This window comes from Pituophis catenifer, unplaced genomic scaffold, assembly GCF_029215685.1.
Source record: "Pituophis catenifer annectens isolate HBS135680 unplaced genomic scaffold, rPitCat1.0.hap2 SCAF_3, whole genome shotgun sequence".
Taxonomy (NCBI): Eukaryota; Metazoa; Chordata; class Lepidosauria; order Squamata; family Colubridae; genus Pituophis; species Pituophis catenifer.
In genome coordinates, this window is record NW_027256883.1 from 197,879,187 (window position 1) to 197,904,307 (window position 25,121).

A 25,121-nucleotide genomic window follows, 5' to 3' on the forward strand; every position below is an offset into this window, starting at 1 on the left:
CTTAATTGAAATTCAAAATGAACAACAATGTAAAAAGGCTGTTTTTTTCTCACCTGTCAGTTGAGTTCTGTGTTAGAAGGGGTATTCTAATATGACAGTGCTCTGTGTTTTCCAGGTTCGCAATAGTTTGAACTTGGCTTCTCTGAAAACATTCAATGTGACTTCAGACTCCATTCCAGATACCATTGTCCCCCTGGGAATTTTGAATGAAATTCTGCCTAATCAGTGTGTTGTCTTGGTTCGCAGATGTTTGAGTCAAGCTGTTGGGTTCAGAAGATTAATCTTTCTTGATATCTGTAGTATGAAATCAGAATCTTGTTCAATCTAGATAATAGTCACTGGTGATGAACAATCTTCATTGTCTGCTTTATGAACTGATAAAGTGCAGATGTGGGAGGAAAAAGCAACCCAAAGCAAACCCATTTTGCTCTTCAGATGGATGAACTGTGAAGCACCAGTTGTGAAGTGAGGCTTGCAAAATGTTTGTTGAAACCCATCGTTCTTCATTTTAAATTTTGACAGAGCAATTGCTCTTTCTGTATCTGACCTTTAAGGATGAATTGATAATGGGAATAGATTGGGAAACATCTTTTGTATCGTTCTCTCCTAAACCTCATAAAGCCATCATAGGCAGTCAATAGCTCATATCTCATCTATAGCTAGTTACCTTCACAAAGAAATTGAATAAGCAGAATTCAGATGCTGGGGAAAAAATGAAAAAAAAAAAAAAGCTGTTACCAAAGACAAAGTGTTATAGATAATTGAGAGAGACAGAAAGTTAGTTTTCAATAATACATCTAGCAATGGATGTGTGTCTGTCTGTGTGATGTGTATACATAGTGTGGTGATAGATGTAGCAATGCCAAGTGACAGTAAGATCAGGAAAGAGTATGAGTAACTGGAGAAGTACTAGGGCTGTGATGGCGAACCTATGGCAGCTCAGCTCAGCTCTGGGGTGCATGCACGCGCCAGCCAGCTGATTTTTGGGCCTTCTGGGCCCACCAGAAATAGGGAAACAGGCTGTTTCCTGCCTCTGGAGGTCCGGGTGGGGTGGGGAAAGCCCGTTTTTCTTTCTTACCTGGCTCCAGATCATCTCTATGCATCTGGGAAGGGTGAAAACAGCCTTTCCCACCCCCTTGGAGGCCCTACGGAGGCTGAAAGGGCCCATTTCCCGACTCCCGGTGGGACAGGAAGTGACATTTTTTCCTGTCCCCCAGTCTCCAGAGACTCCTAGAGAGGCTCCTAAAGACTCCTAGAGAGGCTCCTAGAGACTCCTAGGAGGCTGGGGACAGCAAAATATGTCACTGAGAGTTAGGAAATGGGCCCTTTCAGCCTCTGTAGGGCCTCCAAAGGAGTGGGAAAGGCTGTTTTTGCCTTTCTCAGATGCATAGAGAGGATCTGGAGCCAGGTAAGAAAGAAAAATGGGCCTACCAGGCTATCATGCGCCAGGAGCGGGGGTGGGTGGAGTTGCGTTCGCATGTGCGTGGGCACGTGCACGCGCGACCCTCCCCCGCCCCCCCTCCTGGCACGCGATGACAAAAAGTTTAGCCATCACTGTACTAGGGCATGAAGGAGGAACTAGAGAGGATGTGGAAAATAAAGCCAAATGTGGTCCCAATGGTACAGACTGAAATCAGGAATAATAGAAAAACTGTTGGAAAGGACCTTGGAGATCTTTTCATCCAACCTCCTGCTCAAGCAGGAGACCCTATATTATTTCATACAAATGGCTGTCTAATTTCTTCTTAAAAGCCTTTAGCCTTTAGCAATAGAGCACCCACACCCTCTGAAGGCAAGCCGGTCCACTGGTTAATTCTCCGGAAATTTCTCCTTCGTTCTAGGTTGCTTCTCACCTTCATTAGTTTCCATCTATTGATTATTGTCTTCCTTCTGGTGCTTTGGAAAATAGGTTGACCCCCTCTTTTTTTGTGACAGCCCTTCAAATTTTGGACCACTGTTATCCTAGTCCTTTTTCACTAGACTAGTCATACCCAATTCCTGAAACCATTCTTCATGTTTTAGCCTCCAGCCCCCTAATAATAGGGATGTGATGGCTCAGTGGCTAGGACACTGAGCTTGTCAGTCAGAAGGTTGGCAGTTCGGTGGTTCGAACCCCTAGCACCGCGTAACGGAGTGAGCTCACATTACTTGTCTCAGCTTCTGCCAACCTAACAGTTCGAAAGCACGTAAAATGCAAGTAGAAATTGATTGTATTGTATTGTATTATAATAAATTTCAATAATTTTTTTTTAAAAAATGCAAGTAGAAAAATAGGGAGCACCTTTGGTGGAAAGATAACAGCGTTCTGTGCACCTTTGGCATTTAGTCATGCTGGCCACATGACCACAGAGACGTCTTTGAACAGCGCTGGCTCTTTGGCTTTGAAACGGAGATGAGCACTGCCCCCTAGAGTCGGGAATGACTAGCACGCATGTGCAGGGGAACCTTTACCTTTACCTTTTACCCCTAATAATAAACTACCTCTCTCCCTATGTGTGTGTGGGTGCACACTATGTATATACATAGATATATAGAGACTCACATGCACACGTACATCCACACACCCACACCCACACAAGAACTATGTTGTTTCTGGGATCTATTGGAGCCATTCTCTCAGCCTATCATCACAAATCCTATCCTTCACACTGTTGTGTATGGTTTTTCCCAGAGAGAAATTTAAATGTAGTTCGGGCTTCTAGGTAGAAGTGGGCAATTCTTACCTACTTGGCTTCTGCCTGTTCTGTGGTATGTAGAAAGTCAGCACCCACCCACCCTCTAGAGAATGAAATATTTTGGGGAATATTAAAAAGGTAGGATAGAATATTTCCCCTACAGGAGAAGTGGGAAAAAAAAGAGGCAGAAACCAGCACCAGTCTCCCTGCCCCAAGCAGAAACTGAAGAGGCCAGCTTTTAGAAATGCAGATCTGGTAATCCATTCAGAAAGACTGGATCAGACAGAAACTCCAGATAAGCAATTAGGCAAGACAAGATTAGCTCAGACAAACACCTAGGATTTGCATTTCCCCTTTTGCCTATAGAGCCAGCCATGACCCCTACATGATGCCATAGAAATCAAAAAGGTATAAAAACCCACCGTACTCTCAACTCCATTTTGTCAGCTGTCGCAGAACTGCCTGCTGTTTGTGTTGGTTCTGTTCACCAATAAAGAAAATCTTTCTTTCCAATCAGCCTCCATTTTATTCCCAGCTTAGAACTGGACCTGGATTTTTCTTCCAACAGGTAGAGGAGATAACAGATGAATCTTTAAACCTAGAAGTATTTACAAATATTTAAGTTAAGTAGAGGACTTTAATATTATGTTTACCAGAGGCCAAATAATTGCAATTCTATCCAGTACACTGAACCAGAATTTGCACAGTTTCTGAATTTGCACAATTACATTGAGTTGCAGACTAACCAAAAGGATTGAGCTTGCACAATACAGTAAGAAAAAAAAACCCCATTCTACGCATATTTTACAGTATTCATATTGAAACTGAAATGCTAGAATGCTGGAAGGAACATTTTAGAGGTGATAGGATTGTATGATAGTATGATGTTGAGGAGTGGGTGGAAAACCAATGCTATAAATGTTAGCGATCAAGAAAAAGAAATGAAAGAGGAAGATATAAAACCCAAGAGTGTGATTTTGCCCACTTCATTATATGGAAGTGGGGATTGAATGTACTGTAGTTTAAATGGAACATTTAAGATGAGTGTACAATCAGAGAAGAAAAGATGAGGTCAAGAATGCAATGGTTGCTTGAATGACTATGGATCGAATATAAAAAACGAATGAAAGAAAGGAATGGATATGGTTTGGTCATAAAGGCAGAATCAATGAAGAATGAATCACAAAATAAATATGTCAAGAAAGAATGAATGTCTTAAGAAGAGTGCTTGGAGTTGAGTGGGTCCTCAGAAAGTTATATGAAACATTTAAAGAACAAGGCAAACAAAGAAGCTTGGCAAGAATAGAAAGCTATAGAGAAGAATAGCGAATGACATGTTGGATAACTTGACTTAACAGTTTTCTCTTTCTTATTTCATGCCTTTAATTTCTTTAATGAATTTACTGAGTTTTCTGAATAGTTTTTATCCCAGAGCTATAAGTACACTCAACAATGAACCAAAGGGCCACCATCAGTGAGCTGTTGAAAGCATTACTTGGTCTGTTGTGTGGATGTTCGGTGATTTAGGGGTGGGGAATTTGTGGTGGGTGGGGGTGTGTTTGGGGATTGTATAATAATAATGAATCCAATTCCTCGATAAAGCATATTCCAGTCCATTATGCTTGCCTTTGCATTTGTCCTTTTAAGTTAATACAGGTAGCCCTCAATTTACAACAGTTTGTGTCATGATCATTCAAAGTCACAACAGCACTAAAAAAGTGACTTATGACCATTTTTCACACTTACAACTGTTGCAGCATCTCCATGGTCACATGATCAAAATTCAGACGCTTGGCAGCTGACTCATATTTATGACGGGGTCACTGTCCCGGGGTCATGTGATCCCCTTTTGTGACCTTCTGAGAGAAGCAAATTCAGTGGGGAAGCCAGATTCACTTAACAACCAATTTAATAACTGCAGCGATTCACTTAACAAATGTGACAAGAACGGTCATAAAATGGGACCACATGCAGTTAACAACTATCTTACTTAGCAACAGAAATGTGAGGCTCAATTGCGAGGCTTTGAAAATGCTTTGAAATGCTTTTTTCAAAATGCTTTGAAAAGCCTCTGACGATCCCAGCTTAGCCGCGTGATCATCAGAGGCTTTTTTTTTTACTTTTAAAAGCATTTTTTCCGCCGAAGAGGTTGTAGAAAAAATGCTTTTAAAAATAAATTAAAAAAAGGCTCTGATGAGGTGGCCGGATAAGCGAACGGTGATTGGGCTGGGGACCAGTTCGGGGGCGTGGCCAGCCAATGTTATTACCAGTTTTCGGAACTACTACAAATTTTTACTACCGGTTCTTGCGAACCGGTGTGAACTGGGAGCAACCCACAACTGGTACGCTTACCTGACCATGGAAATGGCCCTTGGAGGTAGAAAAAAAAAAAAGGAGCTTTAGATTCTTTACCTCAAATTCATGGTGTCGATGTGTCAGGTTGCACCTATTACCTAGGATATTCATTGTGAAACAACCTTAATGAGATTCACGAGTGGCTGTTTATTTTTATTATTTTTTTTTAATTCCAGGTTACAGAACTTAATCATGTGAAGAATATATTGCGGTTGCCAAAAGGCACAAGGAAACATGCTGTAGGGATATATTTTAATGACGACACATCCAGGACTTTTGCTTGTGAATCAGGTAGGTCTAATGACATAGACTAGTGTGTGTGTGTGTGTGTGTGTGCACGATTGTGGTAGCTGTAAATATTACAAATGGTCCATACCAACCTGCAGATTTTTGGTCGTTTGTATGCAGAACTCGAAGCAGATGAATGGTGCAAAGTCCTTCAAATTGAGTGCCTGGGGACTCAGATTAATGATATTAGCCTCGGAGAACCTGACCTGTTGGCTTCTGGTGTAGAAAGGGAACAGAATGGTATGTAAATACATGTTGTATATAACCACAAATGGACACATTCAGGGTGCCTTTGAAATGGCTTCATAAAATCCAGAAATGCTCCTTTGTTAATTTTTTTCATTTGGTCATTTTTTTTTAAAAAAATCTGCAAGTGACATCTCTGTTTATATTCTGTCCTTCTAAATATTTCAGTCCTACGTTTCTAAGCAAAGAGGAAATTATTTGAAATGAGAATAAATCTCAGCTGTTGTTTAGGAATGTGAGGAATGCTGAGATTGGACAACCATTTGTCTGAAGTGGTATAGGGCCATGATGGGGAACCTATGGCATACGTGCCTAAAGTGGCACAGGAAGCCATGTTGCCTGGCATACGTGGCCTTGCCTGTTTATCTTCTGAATTTCTGGTGCACATGTGCGCACGATGATCAGCTGTCCTTTGCATGCGCGGTAGTGCCGAAAACTGGTATGCACATGCTGTCTGCCAAAAAGGTTCCCCATCACTGGAATAGGGTTTCCTGCTTGTGCAGGGGGTTGGACTAGAAGACCTCCAAGGTCCCTTCCAACTCTGTTATTCAGTTAGGTGGAAATCAATCTGTTTTAACAATATGCATAATTTTTTTTATCTCTGTCTGAACAGTGGCTTATCCTTGTAGGATATCAGGGTTTTTGGATTGCACCTTGTGTTCATGTCCAACAGTTACTCTTCTATATCACTAAGAACCCTGTTGACTTTCTAACTTCCAAAAACAGAAAGTTTCTAGGCAGAATCTTGCAGATCCTTTGGCTGTACATCATGCACAATTCAGTACCCCAAATTCTTAGAGTTTACGTTTTAACAATTGCATTGGGGATCCGTGTTTTTGACGTGGTTTCACATACATAAACCATAGAGCAACATAGCATGTCAGGCAAAAGACTAAATTGAACTTTTATCCTCAGTGAACTACATTCTTCAACCAGTGGGTTTTTTTCAGTGACATTCAAAAATACGTTTTTCTTCTGCCAACGGAAGTGGCACAATCACATAAAAGTCCTCCAAGCCATGTAAGATTGCTCTTTTATTTTGTAGGCTGTTAGGGGGCAAAAAAATTGTAGGAATAATTATGGAGCAATTTGAAAATGCCACCAAAAATTGATGCACGATTTCTTATGATTATGCTGGCTTTTAGTTCGGCAAGGATTTTAATTTAAATCTTTTGTTTTTCTCCCAGAGAGATTCCATGTGTATTTGATGCCGTCGCCTAATTTAGATGTACACGGGGAATGTACCTTGCAGATAACATTTGAAAATATCTGTCTTTGGGACATACAGAATCCCAGAATAAAACTCGTATCTTGGCCTTTAAGTGCCCTCCGGAGATATGGGAGGGACTCAACCTGGTTTACATTTGAAGCTGGAAGGTGAGCAAATTCTTTTCTGCAGGTTTTTCCCCCCATAACGTTGTTGAAAACAGGAAATTCTCTCTGCATTGGAACCCTTGTATATCGTGTTAACAAGACACACAACAAGCCACAGACATATACAGCAGCAACAACTGTTCTCTGTCCTATTAATATAACATCTGATATATTTGATGGCAGAGGAAGTAGGTCTATTTGATTTTGGGAGAACAGCCAATATTTTAAATCTCTTGACAAGTGTGAATCTGATTACAGTCCGTCGCATTGGAAACTATAAAAGCATGATTGACCGGTTGGCGGGGTTGGGGGTGGGGGGCACCGTTCTGTGGTGGTTCTCCTCCTACCTCTCTGACCGGTCGCAATCTGTGTTGACGGCAGCGGTCGACCCCGAGGCACCTTGCTTGTGGGGTGCCACAAGGGTCGGTCCTCTCGCCCCTTGTGTTCAACATTTATGTAAAGCCGCTGGGTGAGATCATCCGTGGCTTCGGGGTGGAGTTCCATCAGTACGCTGATGACACCCAGCTGTACATCTCCACCCCAGGCCACCCCAACGATGCCCTTGAAGTGATGTCCCAGTGCCTGGAGGCCGTGCGGGCCTGGATGGGGAGAAACAGGCTTCAACTCAACCCCTCCAAGACCGAGTGGCTGTGGCTTCCGGCGTCCCAATATAGCCAGCTGACGCCATCGCTGGCTATTGGGGGCGAATCACTCGCCCCCACGGAGAGGGCTCGTAACTTGGGTATCCTCCTGGATGCACGGCTGTCTTTAGAAGATCATTTGATGGCCGTGGCCAGGGGGGCTTTTTATCAGGTCCGCCTGATACGCCAGTTACGCCCCTTTCTAGATCGGGACTCCCTACGCACAGTCACTCAGGCACTCATCACTTCCCGCCTGGACTACTGCAACGCTCTCTACATGGGGCTCCCCCTGGGGTGCACCCGGAGGCTCCAGCTGGTCCAGAACGCGGTCGCGCGGGGATTATGGGGGCGATGAGGCGCTCCCATGTAACACCTCTCCTGCGCGAGCTGCACTGGCTCCCGGTGGTCTTCCGGGTGCGCTTCAAGGTGTTGGTGACCACCTTTAAAGCGCTCCATGGCTTAGGGCCGGGGTACTTACGAGACCGCCTTCTGCCACCAATAGCCTCCCACTGGCCAGTACGCTCGCACAGAGTGGGCCTCCTCAGGGTGCCGTCCGCCAGACAATGTCAGCTGACGACTCCCAGGGGGAGAGCCTTCTCTGTGGCGGCGCCCACCCTCTGGAACAACCTCCCCCCAGAGATATGTACAATAACAGACCTCCGGATTTTTTGTCGGGCCCTGAAAACCCATTTATTTCAACTAGCTGGGCTGGCTTGAGTTAAATTTTAAATTGATTTTAAATTGGGTTGTTTTAATTTACGGCCAAAATATTTAATTATTTTAAACTGCTTTTAAATTTTGTATGTATTGTTTTTTACTTTGGCTGTTCACCGCCCTGAGTCCTATTTGGAGAAGGGCGGTATAGAAATAAGAACAAATAAAAAATAAAATAAATAAATAAATGATTCAGACTGGACTATATTTTTTCTGGTATTACATTGGTTAGCAAGGATTTTTTTGGGGTCCTTTTAGATTTTTTTTTTTTTTAAATTCTTCAGCGCAATCTGAAGATGCGGCAGAATCAGACCTATATTTTTCTCCCTGCCACACAGGTTACACTAGCCCTGTACTTTTTATTCAGGAGAATTTTAAAGGAAGGATAAAAACACATTTCCCATCTGTGTACATACATATATATTCACATACATTCAGTAGTGGCCAAAATTGTGGAAAACCTTTGGGAAAAGTGTATTTTCTAAAACTAGCTAATAACACCACTTTTTTTGGAGTAGTACCATAAACCTATATATCAATGGAAAGATAATTTAATCAGGAATGTAATGCAATAACTTTTATGAAGGATTTGCTATTGGAATAGCAGTTACAGTATAAAGAAGAAAAGTGAAACACGTAGAAAAAATGAGATATATAAAAATTATCACATCAGTTAATATTTAGTTGGGTAATCTTTAGCATGAATTACGGCCTTACAATGCCTTCCCATGGAGTGAACCAAGTCTTTTAGTTCTGCAGCTGCTATAATACGAAACCAAGTTTGAATGATTGTTTCTATTAACTGGGTTTTATTGCTGGATCGCTTCTGAGTTACAAGTTTCTTTAGTCAGCTCCATAGATTTTCAATTGTGTTAAGATCTGGGCTATTCCCAGGCCATTCCAGCAGTGGAATATGATTATCTTAAAGTCAAAAAAAAAAAAAAAAGTGGTGTTATTAACCATCAAACCTCAAAAATACACTTTTCCCAAAAGGTTTCCACACTTTTGGCCACTACTGTATATTCACACATGTGTACAATTTTTGGGCTGGATGGTAGACAAGGAGAACATTTAACAATGGATTAATTAGAATATCCAATACTGGAGAAACTTCAGAGATGAAGCTTCAGAGATGAACAAAAAAGAATTTTTTTCCTGTACTGAAAGTCCTCTTAAAAAGTACAGGTTTAAGCTGGCTGAACTAGTCAGCCAAAATGGCAGCATAGCTAAATTCAAAGCTATGCCCACCTCCATCGCTACCGGATCAGGTGATCTGGTCCGAACTGGGAGCATTTCACCCCTGCTTAGGACCATTGCAGCATTCCCAGGGTCACATGATCAGAATTTGAGTGCTTGGCAACCAGCATGAATGTATGATAATTGTAGTGTCCTGGAATATCTGTTATCTAATACATGCTTGACGAAATAAATAATAATAAATAAATAAATAAATAAATAACTAATAAATAAAATAAAATAAAATAAAATCTAAAAAAAAGTTAATGTGGGAAACCAGATTTGCTTAATCATTATGTGATTCGCCAAACAATTGCAGTGATTTACTTAACCACCGTGGCAAAAAAGGTCATAAATTTGGGTGTGTCTCATTTAACAACCAGATTGCTTAGCAAACAGAAATTTTGGTCCCAATTGTGGTTGTAAATTGAGGACATTCTGCTGCTACTCTACTAATCCATATCTTCGCTCCATACGGAATAATGGGTCATGAGCTATCTTGTCATGTAGAGAAAGAATGCATTGTTTGAGAGTATTAAAAAGTAGTCTTCCAGAAAAGAAATGAACTTTAAATAGTGTCTATTCTCTCTTTGTGCTTTTATTTTCATTAAATGTGCTTTGTATGGCCTTTAGAGGGACGTGGTGGCTCAGTGGCTAAGACGCTGAGCTTGTCGATCGAAAGGTCGGCAGTTCAGCGGTTTGAATCCTTAGTGCCTTAGGTGAGCTCCCGTTACTTGTCCCAGCTTCTGCCAACCTAGCAGTTCGAAAGCACGTAAAAAATGCAAGTAGAAAAATAGGGACCACCTTTGGTGGGAAGGTAACAGCGTTCCATGCGCCTTTGGCGTTTAGTCATGATGCCCACATGACCACAGAGATGTCTTTGGACAGCGCTGGCTCTTCAGCTTTGAAACAGAGATGAGCACTGCCCCCTAGAGTCAGGAACGACTAGCACATATGTGCGAGGGGAACCTTTACCTTTACCTTATGGCCTTTATTTGGATTCCCCAGATGTAGAAATTATTTATGCTTATCTGTCTATCCAAGGATATACATGTGATACTTAGGTTTCACTAATAACTGTGGTTTAAATTTGAATACAAGAACCATGTGCAAACTGGACTCAAAAGAGCCTTAGATTTTTGCACATTTCTGTATGTTGTGGTACAGCTCTCCAGTCAATACACACCTTGTAGAGAATCGCATACCAAAACCTGCAGAGAAAAGTATTTCTATAGCAATATTTTACAATGGAAAAGCATAAAATTGGAACAGGATCAACTTGTGCATCAAGAAATGTGGTAACGTTGCAAGAAATGGGGAAGGCAGAAATTCATCTGAATTTAATACATTGTCATCTGCTATTTTTTGCTTCATCCTTTGTTGTTCCTTCCCCCCCCTCCCCAGCAGAGACCTTGCTGTAGGAATGCACAGTTATCAATTATTCTGATCGTGTGAAACCATACTCTGTTCTTTTTCTGGCAGGATGTGTGATACTGGGGAAGGCCTATTCATCTTCCAGACAAGAGATGGGGAGGCAATCTATCAGAAAGTCCACTCAGCTGCCTTGACCATAGCAGAACAGCACGACCACTTACTGCAGAATGTGAAAACCTCGATGGTAGGTTTTTCTCCTAATTTCATGGACCACACAAGTCACCTCCTGAAGCAAGAGTTTAGGTTGGATGGTAGGAACGGCAAAGCAGTCTGCTTGCTCTTGCTAGCTTACTCCACGTCTTTGTTTCTAAGCAATGGGTTTACTGAGTGATGAACCTGTAGCTGCAATTGCTGTTTGATTGATGAACATGGGAAATGAAAGCTACCTCAAGTATCCTGATGGATTGATTCGCCTCTGTTATACAGTAGTGGCCAAAATTGTGGAAACCTTTTGGGAAAAGTGTATTTTTGCGGTTTGATGGCTAATAACACAAACTTTTTTTTTTGGCGTTTCAAGATAATCCTATTCCACTGCTGGAATGGCCTGGGAATAGCCCAGAACTTAACCCAATTGAAAATCTATGGAGCTGACCAGGGGTGGGTTCTACTTACCTTTACTACCTGTTCGCAATGGGATCTCACACGCACGCCCTCGCTTTGCTCGCATGTGTGCCTTGCTTCTGAGCATGTGCAGATCGCCGATGATGACATCCAGGGCGATGGGTGGGGACTCCCGCTGGTTTTACTATCAGTTCTTACGAACCGGTCCAAACCAGGGGCAACCCACCACTAGAGCTGCCTAAAGAAACTTGTTAGTCAGAAGCAACCCAGCGATAACACCCAGTTAATAGAAGCAATCATTCAATTTTGGTTTCACATTATAATAGTGGCAGAACTAAAAGACTTGGATCACTCCATGGGAAGACATTGTAAGGCCGTAATTCATGCTAAAGGTTACCCAACTAAGTATTAACTGACATGGTGATAATTTTTGTATATCTCATCTTTTCTATGGTGATCATATTTGTATATCTCGTTTTTTTTAATGGTGGTAATTTTTGTATATCTCATTTTTTCTATAGTGATTATATTTGTATAGCTCATTTTTTCTATGGTGATAATTTTTATATATCTTGTTTTTTCTACGTATTTCACTTTTCTTCTTTATCCTGTAACTGCTATTCTAATAGCAAATCCTTCATAAAAGTTATTGCATTACATTCTTGATTCAATTATCTTTCCATTGATATATAATTTTATGGTATTACTCCCCCCCCCAAAAAAAGTGGTGTTATTAGCTAGTTTTAGAAAATACACTTTTCCCAAAAGGTTTCCACAATTTTGGCCATTACTGTAGAACAGTAGGCCACATTGCCCCTCGTTTTCAGAAACAGGTATTGGGATGTCCTCTAGGGCAGGGTATCGAACCTTGGCACTTTGAAGACTTGTGGACTTCATCTCCCAGAATTCTTCCTGGGGAATTCTCCACGGGGAATTCTGGGAGTTGGAGTCCACAAGTCTTCAAGTTGCCAAGGATGAACACTCCTACTCTAGAGGTTGGCAGAAGGATGGTTGGAACTTCGTGCATTTCTAGAACTGCAGTCTATCCATGCCTGGTTTCACCCTTGTTGCTGAGCTACTCATTTAACCCTTAAATATTAAAAGAACATCAAGCCCCTGCTCCTTGGAAAGACATGAGCCTCTCATGAGTCTTTGGGGTGGGTGGTATAACACAAGTAAGCCAAAAGAAGACATTATAAGGAAAAGCTTTTTTGGTGTTATTCTGTTCACACTGCCTTTCTCAGCAAATCTGCAGAATTTGCCCTTTTTTAGCCTTTTACTAGATATTGTATCATCTTAGTTTTAATGTCTTCTTATATTAAGTCTCATTTTTGTTATTTTTTGTTCAATGTGAAGTTTGGAGAAATCAAGTACATGTTATAATAGGACCTGAAAGGAAAGGTTTGGCATCCCGGATACATAATCCCCGTGTAGCTCATGTATTGAACTACTGCATTAAACCAAACAGTTGGCTCAATAATCTTGTCTTCCTCAGATTGTAGTCCATTTTCCAAATGGGAAACATCCTGCCAATATTTTTACCTCGACCAAAGTTGTGCTGACTTGTTTACCCAGCTTTAAGTCTACAAACTTCATGCTGCAATATGAGATTGATGAAAACTATCTGCCTGAGAACAAATGTATCTTAAACTAGAAAGCTCATTTGGAATATATGTGATATTTTGCCCCAAATCTCGCTGGGATTTTACTGGAAGACAGAAATGTATTCTTTGATTTTGTGGAACTGAAACAGAGATAGATCAGCTGATATACCAAAAATGGTCAGGCAAAACTTGAGGTGTTAGATTAACATATTAAGGTTGGTCACACAGTCAGCCAGATGTTTATAGACTGGATTTGGAATTTTTATCCACCTATCAGGTCCTTCCCAAGGATCTGGGATATAGGCAGATATTGTTGTTGGATGGTGTTAGAGGTATTGTCGCAGGATGTAAGTTGTTCCAAGTAAAGCTGCCTTTTGTAATTGACTGCTGGTGATTTTGTCAGTATTGATGGTGTTCAAGTGGTACTCTCGATTGTTTTGGAATTTCTTCTTCTTCTTCTTCTTCTTCTTCTTCTTCTTCTTCTTCTTCTTCTTCTTCTTCTTCTTCTTCTTCTTCTTCTTCTTCTTCTTCTTCTTCTTCTTCTTCTTCTTCTTCTTCTTCTTCTTCTTCTTCTTCTTCTTCTTCTTCTTCTTCTTCTTCTTCTTCTTGCTTATTATTCCTATCACAACAATGTGAAGTCGCAGCTGTCAGTTCTTTAGCTAAGGTTGACCTTCATAAGCATCAAGTTCTTTCCAAGAACTTAAGACCGTGATGGCGAACCTATGGCACATGTGCCAGAGATGGCACGCAGCGTGCTCTCTGTGAGCACGTGAGCCATCGCCCCAGTTCAGCTCTATCGTGCATGTGTGTGCACCTCCCACCGGCCAGCTGGTCTTCAGGTCTCTGCTGTACCTGCATGGGGGGCAGGCATATGCGGGGGCATGTGCACACATGCACAGGGGCAGGGAGCATGCGGGGGGCAGCATGCACATGCGTGAGCAGGGCGGATGCGTGGGGACTGCACATACATTGCATTTTGGGGGTTCAGGTGCACACATTCACACGCATGTGTGCTTTGGGCACTTGGTCCGGAAAAGGTTAGCCATCACTAGCACATCATAATGTACTAGCATAGTATACTATGTGCCAATCTAGACAATGTTATCTTTTGTAATTGATATATGGCAATTTGTCAGTGCCCAGGCTTGTTAAATGTAGTCCAAGATTTTTTGGTATGACAAAAACAATTATTATTAGAAATTGTTATTAGGTGTATTTCTTTAATATATTAATTGCTTGTGATCTATAAATAAATATCAGAAAGGTTTTTTTTTTCTTGTACGGTTCTTTTCAATGTTTTTCTCCTGTTAAAAACACGTTTTATTTAAATCTATTTGTTTCCTTTGATTAAATGCTTTTCTCAAGCCCTTCTATCAGAGTATTTGAAGTTTCTTTAAAAATAATCTTTTAAAAATATTTTACCTGTCTTTTATTTTAAACAAGAAAGATACCTTTAATTCAAAAAGATGAGAGAGATGCCGAATGATACGCTTTTAAGTTGTTTTCAAAGGCAAGTTTTTAAAATGTGCTACAGTTACTAAAAATAGATTTCTAATTGTTTCCATGACAGTAAAATATAGGATAATTTTGTACATTCTTTTGAAGGTTTACCTGATGGAACATATTTATTTAACAGTGTGGCTTTTATTGCATGGTGTATTTGTAATCCAGATGCAGGTGTTAAAGATTTCAAATTGGGTTTTTGTTAAATATAAGTAGTTTTCTGTGAAACACCCTCAGAGACGCAATAGGATCCTACCCTCATAGTCTTAGAAAGAGTGCAGAGAAGAGCAACAAAGTTGATTAGGGGACTGGAGGCTAAAACATATAAAAAATGGTTGCTGGAACTGGATATGTCTAGTTTAATGAAAAGAAAGACTAGGGGTGACATGATAGCAGTATTCCAATATCTCGGGGGCTGCCACAAAGAAGAGGGAGTCAAGCTATTCTCCAAAGCACCTGAGGGCAGGAAAAGAAGCAATGGGTGGAAACTAATCAAGGAGAGAAGCAACTTAGAACTAAGGAGAAATTTCCTGACAGTGAGAACAATTAATCAGTGGAACAACTTGCCTCCAGAAGTTGTAAATGCTCCAACACTGGAAGTTTTTAAGAAGTGATTGGATAACCATTTATCTGAAGTGGTGTAGGGTTTCCTGCCTGGGCAGTGGGTTGGACTAGAAGACCTCCAAGGTCATTTCCAACTCTATTATTCTAAATTCTTCTGATAGGCCTTCAAGAACTGTCTCTTTTTGTAAGCTTTTGGAAAGAATGAGACTGAAGCCCAGCAAGCTAAAACACTGATGTGTTGGAGACTGGTTTCTCCCAGAGTACCAAGTTTTTATTTGTAGGGTTTTTTTGGGTTTTTTTTAATGTTTTTATTGTTTTGTGAACTGCTCAGGGCCATGATTCATAATATGGGTAATGTTGCTATATTTGTTTGTTTGTTTGTTTGTTTGTTTGTTTGTTTGATTGATTTTCATCCCACCTTTATTATTTTTGTAAAGAAACTCAAAGTGACACACGTACAGAATATTCTCCTTACTCCTCCTCTTCTTCCCCCACAACAACCACCCTGTGAGCTACGCTGCTCTGAGAGAAGATAACTGGCCCAAAGTCACCCAACCAGCTTTCGTGCCCTAGGTGGGACTTGAACTCACATCCTCCTGGTTTCTAGGCCTGCATCCTTAACCATTACCTCAAAGTGGTATAAACAAAACTATATAAGTTTTTTTTTTTTTAAAAAAAAAAACAAGCATGCCCTTCATATTTTGCATATTGTCCTAGTATGTGTAACTCTTATTAAACTCCAATTTGAAGGTATTAAAGATGTGCTGACTGGCTAAGATGCATTGCATTCTACAGCTTGCCATTTTTTATTCTAGCAACTTTTTTTAAAATTAAAAATTAACAGATATCTAACAGATCTAATGTGTGTGTGGGTGGGTGGAGTTACTACTATGTTTAAGAGAACTTTTTCAGATATTTTTAACCTTCAAAAACCTTGGTGGGCTTATTAGTGACAGATTTCTTCTCTTCTCTGGTGCGCCCTGGAAAGAGCAGGTGACACTTAACATCGTTTTATCACCTGGTCAGTCCAAGAAACACTAGAACCATGTCTCTCTTTTAGGAGAGTTGCAGAAATTCGTAAAAGTTTAAGCAAAGCTAGTGTCAACTCGCAAAGCATCCCTGGCCTGCTCTCGACTTGCCTTAGGCAAAGGGGATGGGAAACCGACAAAGCAGCACGGGAGCCAAAGACAGGAGCACTTTCCAGACATATCTTTCTCAAGGTTGTCTCCTGGGGTTACCCACAGCGGCTGGAGGGGACTGATCTCTACAACCTGCGAAATTGCTCCATTGGCGAATGTGATTGATGACACACCCTGGTGGGGGGGGGAGGAAACAGGGTCATGATTAGAGCCATAAATTACGTGGGGTCAGAGTTGGCTTCACTTGGGTACGTGCCGACATGAAGCTCCTAATAAATAACTGGATTTCTTTTGAAGCTTGGCTTGAGGCTCATGATTTAATTAGGAGTGAGCTACCGGTACTTTCTTTTAAAAACTGTCATTTTTCAGCTCTGCTCTTTCTGTGTGCATGTGGAGAAAGAGAAAGAGGGAAAGTAGAAAAAAATTAGATAAAATCTCATTTGTTCCTAATATTCATCCTGCTGTGGGTTCCTCTAAGGAAAATACAGTTTGCAATTTCTTTTCTTCCAGAAGAAATTGTGACAATGTTCTTTGACATTAATGGAATATAGTTTGTTAAAATTCATGCTTTTTTTTTTTCCCAGGGGAAAAGAATTATATGTTTTCCCTAGTGTTTTTGTCTTTGAACGGTCATGCCATGTGTTATTTTCCCTACTCTTAGAACAGCATATTTGTTCTGAACAAGTGTGATAATCTGTAGCTTATTTTTACTCCCTCCTAACTCCCTAAGGTAGAATTGTTATGAAATCAACTTTCCAGCAAGTGGCATGTTTTTCTTTTTTTTTTTTCATTTTATACTGTGAAAGTCTAATCACACATTTTCATTCGTTGAAAAGTATATCAGCAAATGACTGTAATCAGTTTTAAACTATAGCCAAAGTTGTAATCCCAAAACAAAATCAAGCTGAACTACAAAGAGTTATGAACAATGTCATTCTTACTTAAACCTCTCCCCAAGAACCGGTGAAAGTTTTGATACTATGTTGGAAATGGAGGATAAATTGCTTTCGTTGACCGATGTAAAGATAGAAGAGAGCAGAAGACACAGAAGTAAAATGACCCATGTGGAACAAGGCATGGCAGGAAAAAGATGGTCTTGGGTGGGACTTGGTATAGAGCAATCATGGTTTGTCTCCCATTGTTATCAATATATCTTAACAAATCTCTTATTTCTTTGGCTTTCAAGAAGGAGTTTCTGGTATTCACATTAAAAAAATCTAATGTCATCCAGTTTTTATTTCAGTGATTCCTCTGTCCCAGAGACCCTAAGTGTGTGTGTGTGTGTGTGTGTGTGTCTGTGTCTGTGTCTGTGTCTGTGTCTGTGTCTGTGTCTGTGTCTGTGTCTGTGTCTGTGTGTCTGGGTACATGTTGGGAGAGCCAAATTGTTAGAATGGCTTCTTGCAATGCTGTTAAATACAGGATGTGTCATTAATTCTTTACTTCCTAAATTATTCATCTTAAACCCAACAAAGGAAGAGTGCATAAATGCACAAAATTGCACCAGTGTTATTTCTCAACCAAAGTAATATGGTAAAATCCTGGCTTGTGGGATCCCTTTCCTCAAAGGAGTTATCAGTGTGACTCTTGACATCTCTACTATGTTATACTCCTCCATAGATGGAGCATACAGCTATATACCTGTATACCTATATACTTGAGTGGTTTATACAGCCAGCATATTGCCCCCAACAGTCTGGGTCCTCATTTTTACCAACCTTAGAATGATGGAAGGCTGAGTCAACCTCAAGCCATCAGAATCGAACTCCAGACTGAAGATATTCAAGATAACAATTTTATTTGATAAAGCAACACTATTCTAATGTTCTTCTGCTTTCTTTGGTTATATAAACTGTCTTTAATTTTGGATATGAGCTTACTTTTTGCACATTGCAAAGATGAAAAGCATTAAAACCAACCTAGGTGCAACTTTGATGCAACATGTTGAAGATGCATTTCACATGGTCCTCAGATATTCATCCCATTATGTCTTGGATTTTCTTTCAGCTTCAAATGAAAATGACTGACCGAGCTGTTTCTCTTGGCACCATGGTCCCTTTGCCCAGGAGTGCCTATTGGCAGCACATCACACGGCAGCACAGTACCGGACAGCTCTTTGGCTTACAAGGTAAGGTGCTGATATAACATTTCCAAAAATAGTCCCATTGGGGATGATATGCATGAAAGATCTTCAGAGCCTGAGCCAGGAGATGTAGCCAAGGGAACAGTCAATAAGATACAACTTTGCCTGCAACTGGATAATGGGTGGGCTCAGAAGGGACCCTCCCTAATTTCTTGAGCTGCAAAGGTGGTGAGGTAGAGAGGTACTTTCAGACTTGCAAGATTCTGTTCAGTATCACTTTACAATAAATATCTGGTTGGGATCTGATTTATATTGTGAAGTTGGCACCAAATTTGCAAGTCTGAAAGTTCATCTTAGCCAACCCACTACCACCTAATTTATACTCTAAGACAAGGGTCGGCAACCTTAAACACTCAAAGAGCCACAAAAATCCTAACTGGAAGCCCCCCATTCAATTCTGGAGCTGACCGGAAGCCCGGTTCCCCCACCATAGAGTCTCCTCCTATCGCGGTGTCCTTTTTCCACTGTCAACCGGAAGTCCAGTTCCCCCACCATAGAGTCTCCTCCTAGCGCAGTGTCCTTTTTCCTCTACCTGTCCTAACTGAAAGCCCTATCAATTGTGGAGCTCACCAGCGACAGGGAGCCGCAGCAGAGGGATGAAAGAGCCACATGCGGCTCCAGAGCTGCGGGTTGCCAACCTCTGCCCAAAGAAAATAGGGAGGGTCCCTTCTGAACCTCTTGTCCCATCCACTATCCAGTTGTGAACTATGGTATCTCTTATCTGACCATTTCCTTGGCTATGCCTCTTGATCTAGTCCCCCAGGGTCTTTCCTGTATAACATTGCACATTGAACCTCAGGATCATTTATAGAGCAATATACAGATTCACAGATATTGCCATACAGATTCATTTGGTATTACATTAATCAGTGACGGTCTTCAGTGCTTTCTTTTTCTTGTTCTTCTCCCCTCTCCTGGGCAATGACCTTCTCTGGCTTCCCATTTCAAGGAAGCTCTAATTTTCTACTATGCTTGTATTACAAATCTCGATGCTTGCCTTCCCGAATAGAATTGGAAATCAGACCACAGTTCCCAGATTTGGTTTGGAAGGCAAAGCACAGTTTGCTGATTTGGATCTGGTGAAAAAATATGGTTTGGATGAATGAATGAATGAGGAAGTTGCAGGTGAATTGGAGAATGTAAAAGAATTGAGAATGAAGAGATCCTATGTTCGCATAGGAGAGATCGTGGCCACCTGTGAAGAGCAAGGTGGAAAACTTTTTCTTTGTTGAAAATGTACATGACATAATTAGATCTCAGGTGACATTTTACAATGTGCTCTCTAGACTTCATATCACTATTTTCATTTAAGAAAAACATGCCTTTTGTGCATAAAACTGATTATCATTATATCTGAGTGTCCACGTAATCTTGACTAGATTGCAGATGGAATTGAATAAGTGTTAATCAAGTCTCCCATTTTGGAAAGTCAGTAACAATTAAGTCCACAGGCTTAATCAATCAGTGTTCATTCTACCTCAAAAATGATGCCTGATCGAATAGCTCTTTATTGAAAGTTGTTGTTGTTGCTGTTAGTTGCAAAGTCGTGTCTGACCTATCGTGACCCCATGGACAACTTTCCTCCAGGCCTTCCTGTCCTCTACCATCCCCCGGAGACCATTTAAGCTCACACTGACTGCTTCAGTGACTCCATCCAGCCACCTCGTTCTCTGTCACCCCTTCTTGCCTCAGTCGTTCCCAGCATTAGGCTCTTTTCCAGTGAGTCCTTCCTTCTCATTAGATGGCCAAAGTATTTAAGTTTCATCTTCAGAATCTGGCCTTCTAAAGAGCAGTCAGGGTTGATCTCCTCTAGGACTGACCGGTTTGATCGCCTTGCAGTCCAAGGGACTCGCAGGAGTCTTCTCCAGCACCATAGTTCAAAGGCCTCAATTCTTTGGCTCTCACTCTTCCTTATGGTCCAAATTTCACAACCATACATTGCAACTGGGAAAACCTTATTGAAAGTTATTGCATGTTATCTTTTCCTTGTCTGGGTGAACTTTAGATTGTGAAAACTGAAAAGAAAGGTGGGAACCAGCTGATCTATCGGATTCTAAATCTTGACTGTTCCAGAAAAAAACCACCCATGTTTTAATTCTTTACGTTCTAAATTAATTCTTATGCACGCCTGATGACGACCTTCTGGTACTCAATATAGGGGGCGGAGCAGCTGTCATATGAAATGAAACCCTGTAAATGAGGGCATGTTACATGTAACACCCCTCTGGTCTGAAAGTTTAAGAAATGGATAGTGGACTATATATATGATTCCTCAAAATTAGGAAATAGCAGGCATCAAACTCCAAACTTACTCCAGAGTCTGTTAAACAATCTGAATATTTTCTTTCTTATTCTCAACAGAAAAAAAATGTTATTGGTTTCCAAATAGGTAATTATTCTAAATGCACCTCTAATTGTAGTAGCTTAGATTGTGACATGCATGATGAAAGGCAGATTTTATCTCTCTCTCTCTCTCCTGAATAAACTTATTTCTAGTAAGGTGAAAGTGTTGCTCATATTTTTGTAGCTTCAGTTCAAATCTTGATTTGTTTTATAATCTCTAAGGACATCTAGTGGCCAAGGAAAGTGTTTATATAATGTCCAATATAATTTATTTGTGAGGGACTGGAAAGAAAAGTAATAAAAAAGAAATGCTATTAAAGGTAAAATGTGTATAGGTAGTCCTTGATTTACAACTATAATTGACTGTAATAGTCATACATAGTGGTTGTAAATCAAGGAATAACATGACCAGAACCAAATTTTCAACATGTTTTTTTTTTTTTTGGCAGCAGTTGTTAAGTGAACGTGGCAGTCGTTAAATGATCCCCACCGTTGTTAAGCGAATCCATTTACTTCAGTGGGTTGGGGTTTTTTGGTCTGAAACCAGAATTAACACCAGAAATTGGCAAAAGGTGTCACAAATCACAGTAATATGATCAGGAGACCTGCAAATAGGTGTAAAGGAGACCTGGTTGCCAAGCGACCAAAATATAATCACATGAATACAGTGCGTATGTGTGGGGTGGGTAGGTCATGGTAGGGGTTTCCTGCCTGAGCAGGGGGTTGGACTAGAAGACCTCCAAGGTCCCATCCAACTATTCTATTCTATTCTATTCTATTCTATTCTATTCTATTCTATTCTATTCTATTCTATTCTATTCTATTCTATTCTATTCTATTCTAGTCCAGTCCAGTCCAGTCCAGTCCTTTGAAAATGGGTTGTGAGTAGATCTGGGGAGGTCCATAGTAACTTTGAATGGTTATTAAGGGCAGGAATCCTAGACAGATATTCTAAAATAAATCTACTTGTACTGTAACCAGTTGGCTTCTGGGTGCAATTCAACATGCTGGTTATGATCTACAGAGCCATAATGGACTTGGTTAGCTGATGGACCATTTGCCTCCTGTAGTTTCTGTCTGTTCTATTTTATTGGACAGAGCTGGTATGCTTTGGGTCCCATCAGTTAAGTAGTGCCCTCTGATGGGATGCAGAAAGCTGCTCTCTGGAATAGTATTCTCTCAGAGATGGGAGTCCTCGAACTCCAGGATCGACCTCCTGGCAGTGGGCAGAATCAGCCAGCAATCTTGCATTCTAACCACTGTGCCACCCTGGCTCTAGTTTAGATTGTTTGTGTGAGAGAAAGAGGGCAAATAGGGCTACTCCTAAATAGTTCCCAGAGGATATGCTTCACGGTGCAAGTAATCTGCTTGAGTTTGGCAGGACTTTTTATCTATAGGTGAGGAACTATAAACTATGAGCCATGGTGGTACACTGGTTAGAATTCAGTACTGCAGCAGTGGTGGGTTGCCCCGGTTCGGACCGGTTCTATAGAACCGGTAGTAAAACCAGCAGGAGGCTCCACCCACTGACCCAGATGTCATCAGAAGTGATCTGCGCAGTAAAGGTAAGTAGAACCCACCCCTGTACTACAGGCTACTTCTGATGACTGCCGGCTGCCAGCAATTCAGCAGTTCGAATCTCACTGGCTCAAGGTTGACTCAGCCTTCCATCCTTCTGAGGTGGGTAAAATGAGGACCCAGATTGTTGGGGGCAAGATGCTGACTCTGTATACCTCTTAGAGAGGGCTGTAAAGCACTGTGAAGTGGTATATAAGTCTAAGTGCTATTGCTATAAAGGAAATTGCTTAGAAGAATCTCAGTGTCTCTTGGTTTTTGGAACCTGACATCTGTCTATATGAAAACATAAAAAAATGTGGCTTTAGTTCATAGTTGTGGCTATAATCTGGATTCTTGTCCTGTCTGCAGAAACCTCTGGGTGAGGGCAAAGTGAAGGAGGTTTGGATTGGCATTTCAACACCTCAAGCAAATGGAATGGATAACAATATCCATAAAAATCTGAACATTAGAATGAAGGAAAAAATACTTTTCTTTGTCATGATGCTTTTGGGCATCTCAAATCATCATTTTAATGGTAAAAGTGAGCAGCTGCTCAATCAGACAAATTTATTACATCCTGAATGTGTGATAATTTGATAACATCATTGTTCTTTCTCCTTTTTGTTTGATTTGGAGAAGATAGCCCACTGAAGATCCACAGAACAGAAACCTTTCCCACTTATCGGTCAGAACATTGATAAAATGGAGCCAAGGACTTTAACAAGCTGTGTGTGTATGTATTGAGATGGACTGATCCAACACCAAGGCTTGCAACTGAGCTGGACGACAATAACGAAGCAGATGAAAGGAGGAAAGACTGGATTATAACTGCTAGATTATTTCTTAATTTTCAGGAGAAGAGGAAGACTGGCTTGAAAATTATCATTTGTAATTTGCAATGTTTCATAATCACATCTGGAACAAAGAAACTTTATTTCGGTATGGGCTTCTTATATAGTTAATCTCTGCTGTTGATTTGTCCTTTGCTATCAGTTGTTCGACATTTAGTTCATCCATTTTGGTGATTTCTTGAATAATGTAGTTTATGGTTTTATTTTCTTGCTCCAACACTGACTGTAACACTTTTCCAATTTTAAGACTGGTTGCTTATTTTTAGGAACTGGAATCAGTTGTCTCCCTGTCTATTAAAGTCTGGTTTTGTCTCAGCTAAGCTATCTAAAGATAATTCTTGTGTCTATATGTTTAATTCAAGTTCAAGTGCTTAAATATGTATTTTAAAAGTTTAGAAATAAAATGGCCTTTCCCATATTGTTAGAAAGATCACACATACGGCTTTTCTGAACTATTCAAGAAAAGCAATAATGCCGAGGATTCTGTAGGTAATACTATTACTCTATTTGGCACCAGCAATGCTTCCTTTTAAGCCCCATGTTAATGTTATGCATTGAGAAGTTTCAGATTGCATGAATGGTTCAATGCCTATTCAGAATACAGAGCAGAGCTTTTAAATGTTTTCTAATTCATGATATGACAGCATGTTAATGACAGGTAGTTCTCAATTTACAACCATTCATTTAGCAACCGTTCAAAATTACAATGGCACTGAAAAAAGTGACTTATAACCAGTTCTTGTATGTATTTACAACAATTGTAGCATCCTCAGGCCATTTGTGACCACCTCATCCCGCTTCCAGCAAACAGAGTCAATGGAGAAAGCCAGATTTGCTTCAAGATCATACGAGTCACTTAACAACTATGGCAAAATAAATAAATAAAAATAAAGCTGTGTACAACTTACTTAACAATTCCCTTGCTTAGCAAAAATTCTGGTCCCAATTGTGGTCATAGGTGGAGGGCTGTGACACAGAAAGGCTATCAAAGCTTATGATCTTAACTTTTAGGGTTAAAATGATTTAGGTTAAAACCCCCCCTGCCCAGGGCAGAAATCCTAGACAGATATTCTAAAATAATTCCAAATAAATGGCTGCCCAGCCTTTGAACATCTCCAGTGATGGAGATTAACATCTGTAACTTCAGGAAGAACCTGTCTTGCTGTTTAGTAGCTCTCACAATCAGAAAATTCACTCTTATTCTTAAATTCACTTCTTTAAACTAAATATATCTAAACATAACCAGATCCTTTGACTTTCCTAAGATTTAGCATGGTTAGGTGCACCTAAGTTTCTGAGAAACAAAATACACTTATCATATTTAGTTCATAAAATAGGAAGGTGAAAATGAATCAGGGGTGAAATGCTCCCGGTTCTGACCGGCTCTTGCGAGTAGGTAGCGATGGAGGCGGGCAGTTCGGAGAAAATCCCTGCCCCCGCCCCCCATGCCCAGCTGAGCCCGGTGATCATCAGAGGTTTTTTTTCTTTTAAATGCTTCTGACGAGCCAAGCTCTGATGATCCCAGCTGAGTTGCCTGCTAATCAGGCAACTCAGCTGGGATCATCAGAGCCATTTAAAAGAAAAAAACTTTTTTCTTTTAAATGGCTCTGACAATCCAAGCTCTGACGATCCCAGCTGAGTTGCCTGCCGATCAGGCAACTCAGCTTGGATCATCAGAGCCATTTAAAAGAAAAAAACTTTTTTCTTTTAAATGGCTCTGACAATCCAAGCTCTGACGATCCCAGCTGAGTTGCCTGCCGATCAGGCAACTCAGCTTGGATCATCAGAGCCATTTAAAAGAAAAAAACTTTTTTCTTTTAAATGGCTCTGACAATCCAAGCTCTGACGATCCCAGCTGAGTTGCCTGCCGATCAGGCAACTCAGCTTGGATTGTCA

The 25,121-nt window shown here is 40.7% G+C and overlaps 1 protein-coding gene across 2 annotated transcripts in view; it reads left to right on the top strand.

The window, feature by feature from the left end:
• The window catches only part of DOK5 (docking protein 5), a 62,344-nt gene extending 39,050 nt beyond the window's left edge, over positions 1-23,294 (top strand). Inside the window, exons 3-8 of one of the 2 annotated variants that reach the window (XM_070940059.1) lie at positions 5,207-5,321; positions 5,439-5,558; positions 6,752-6,941; positions 11,012-11,147; positions 18,339-18,459; positions 23,014-23,294. In XM_070940059.1, coding sequence (XP_070796160.1) covers positions 5,207-5,321; positions 5,439-5,558; positions 6,752-6,941; positions 11,012-11,147; positions 18,339-18,459; positions 23,014-23,072 — 741 coding nt within the window. In that variant the 3' untranslated portion in view covers positions 23,073-23,294. Of the gene's footprint in view, positions 1-5,206; positions 5,322-5,438; positions 5,559-6,751; positions 6,942-11,011; positions 11,148-18,338; positions 18,460-22,743; positions 22,812-23,013 lie in introns of those variants that run through there. The other variant, XM_070940060.1, reaches the window with a different exon arrangement.
• Positions 23,295-25,121: the final 1,827 nt, after the last annotated feature.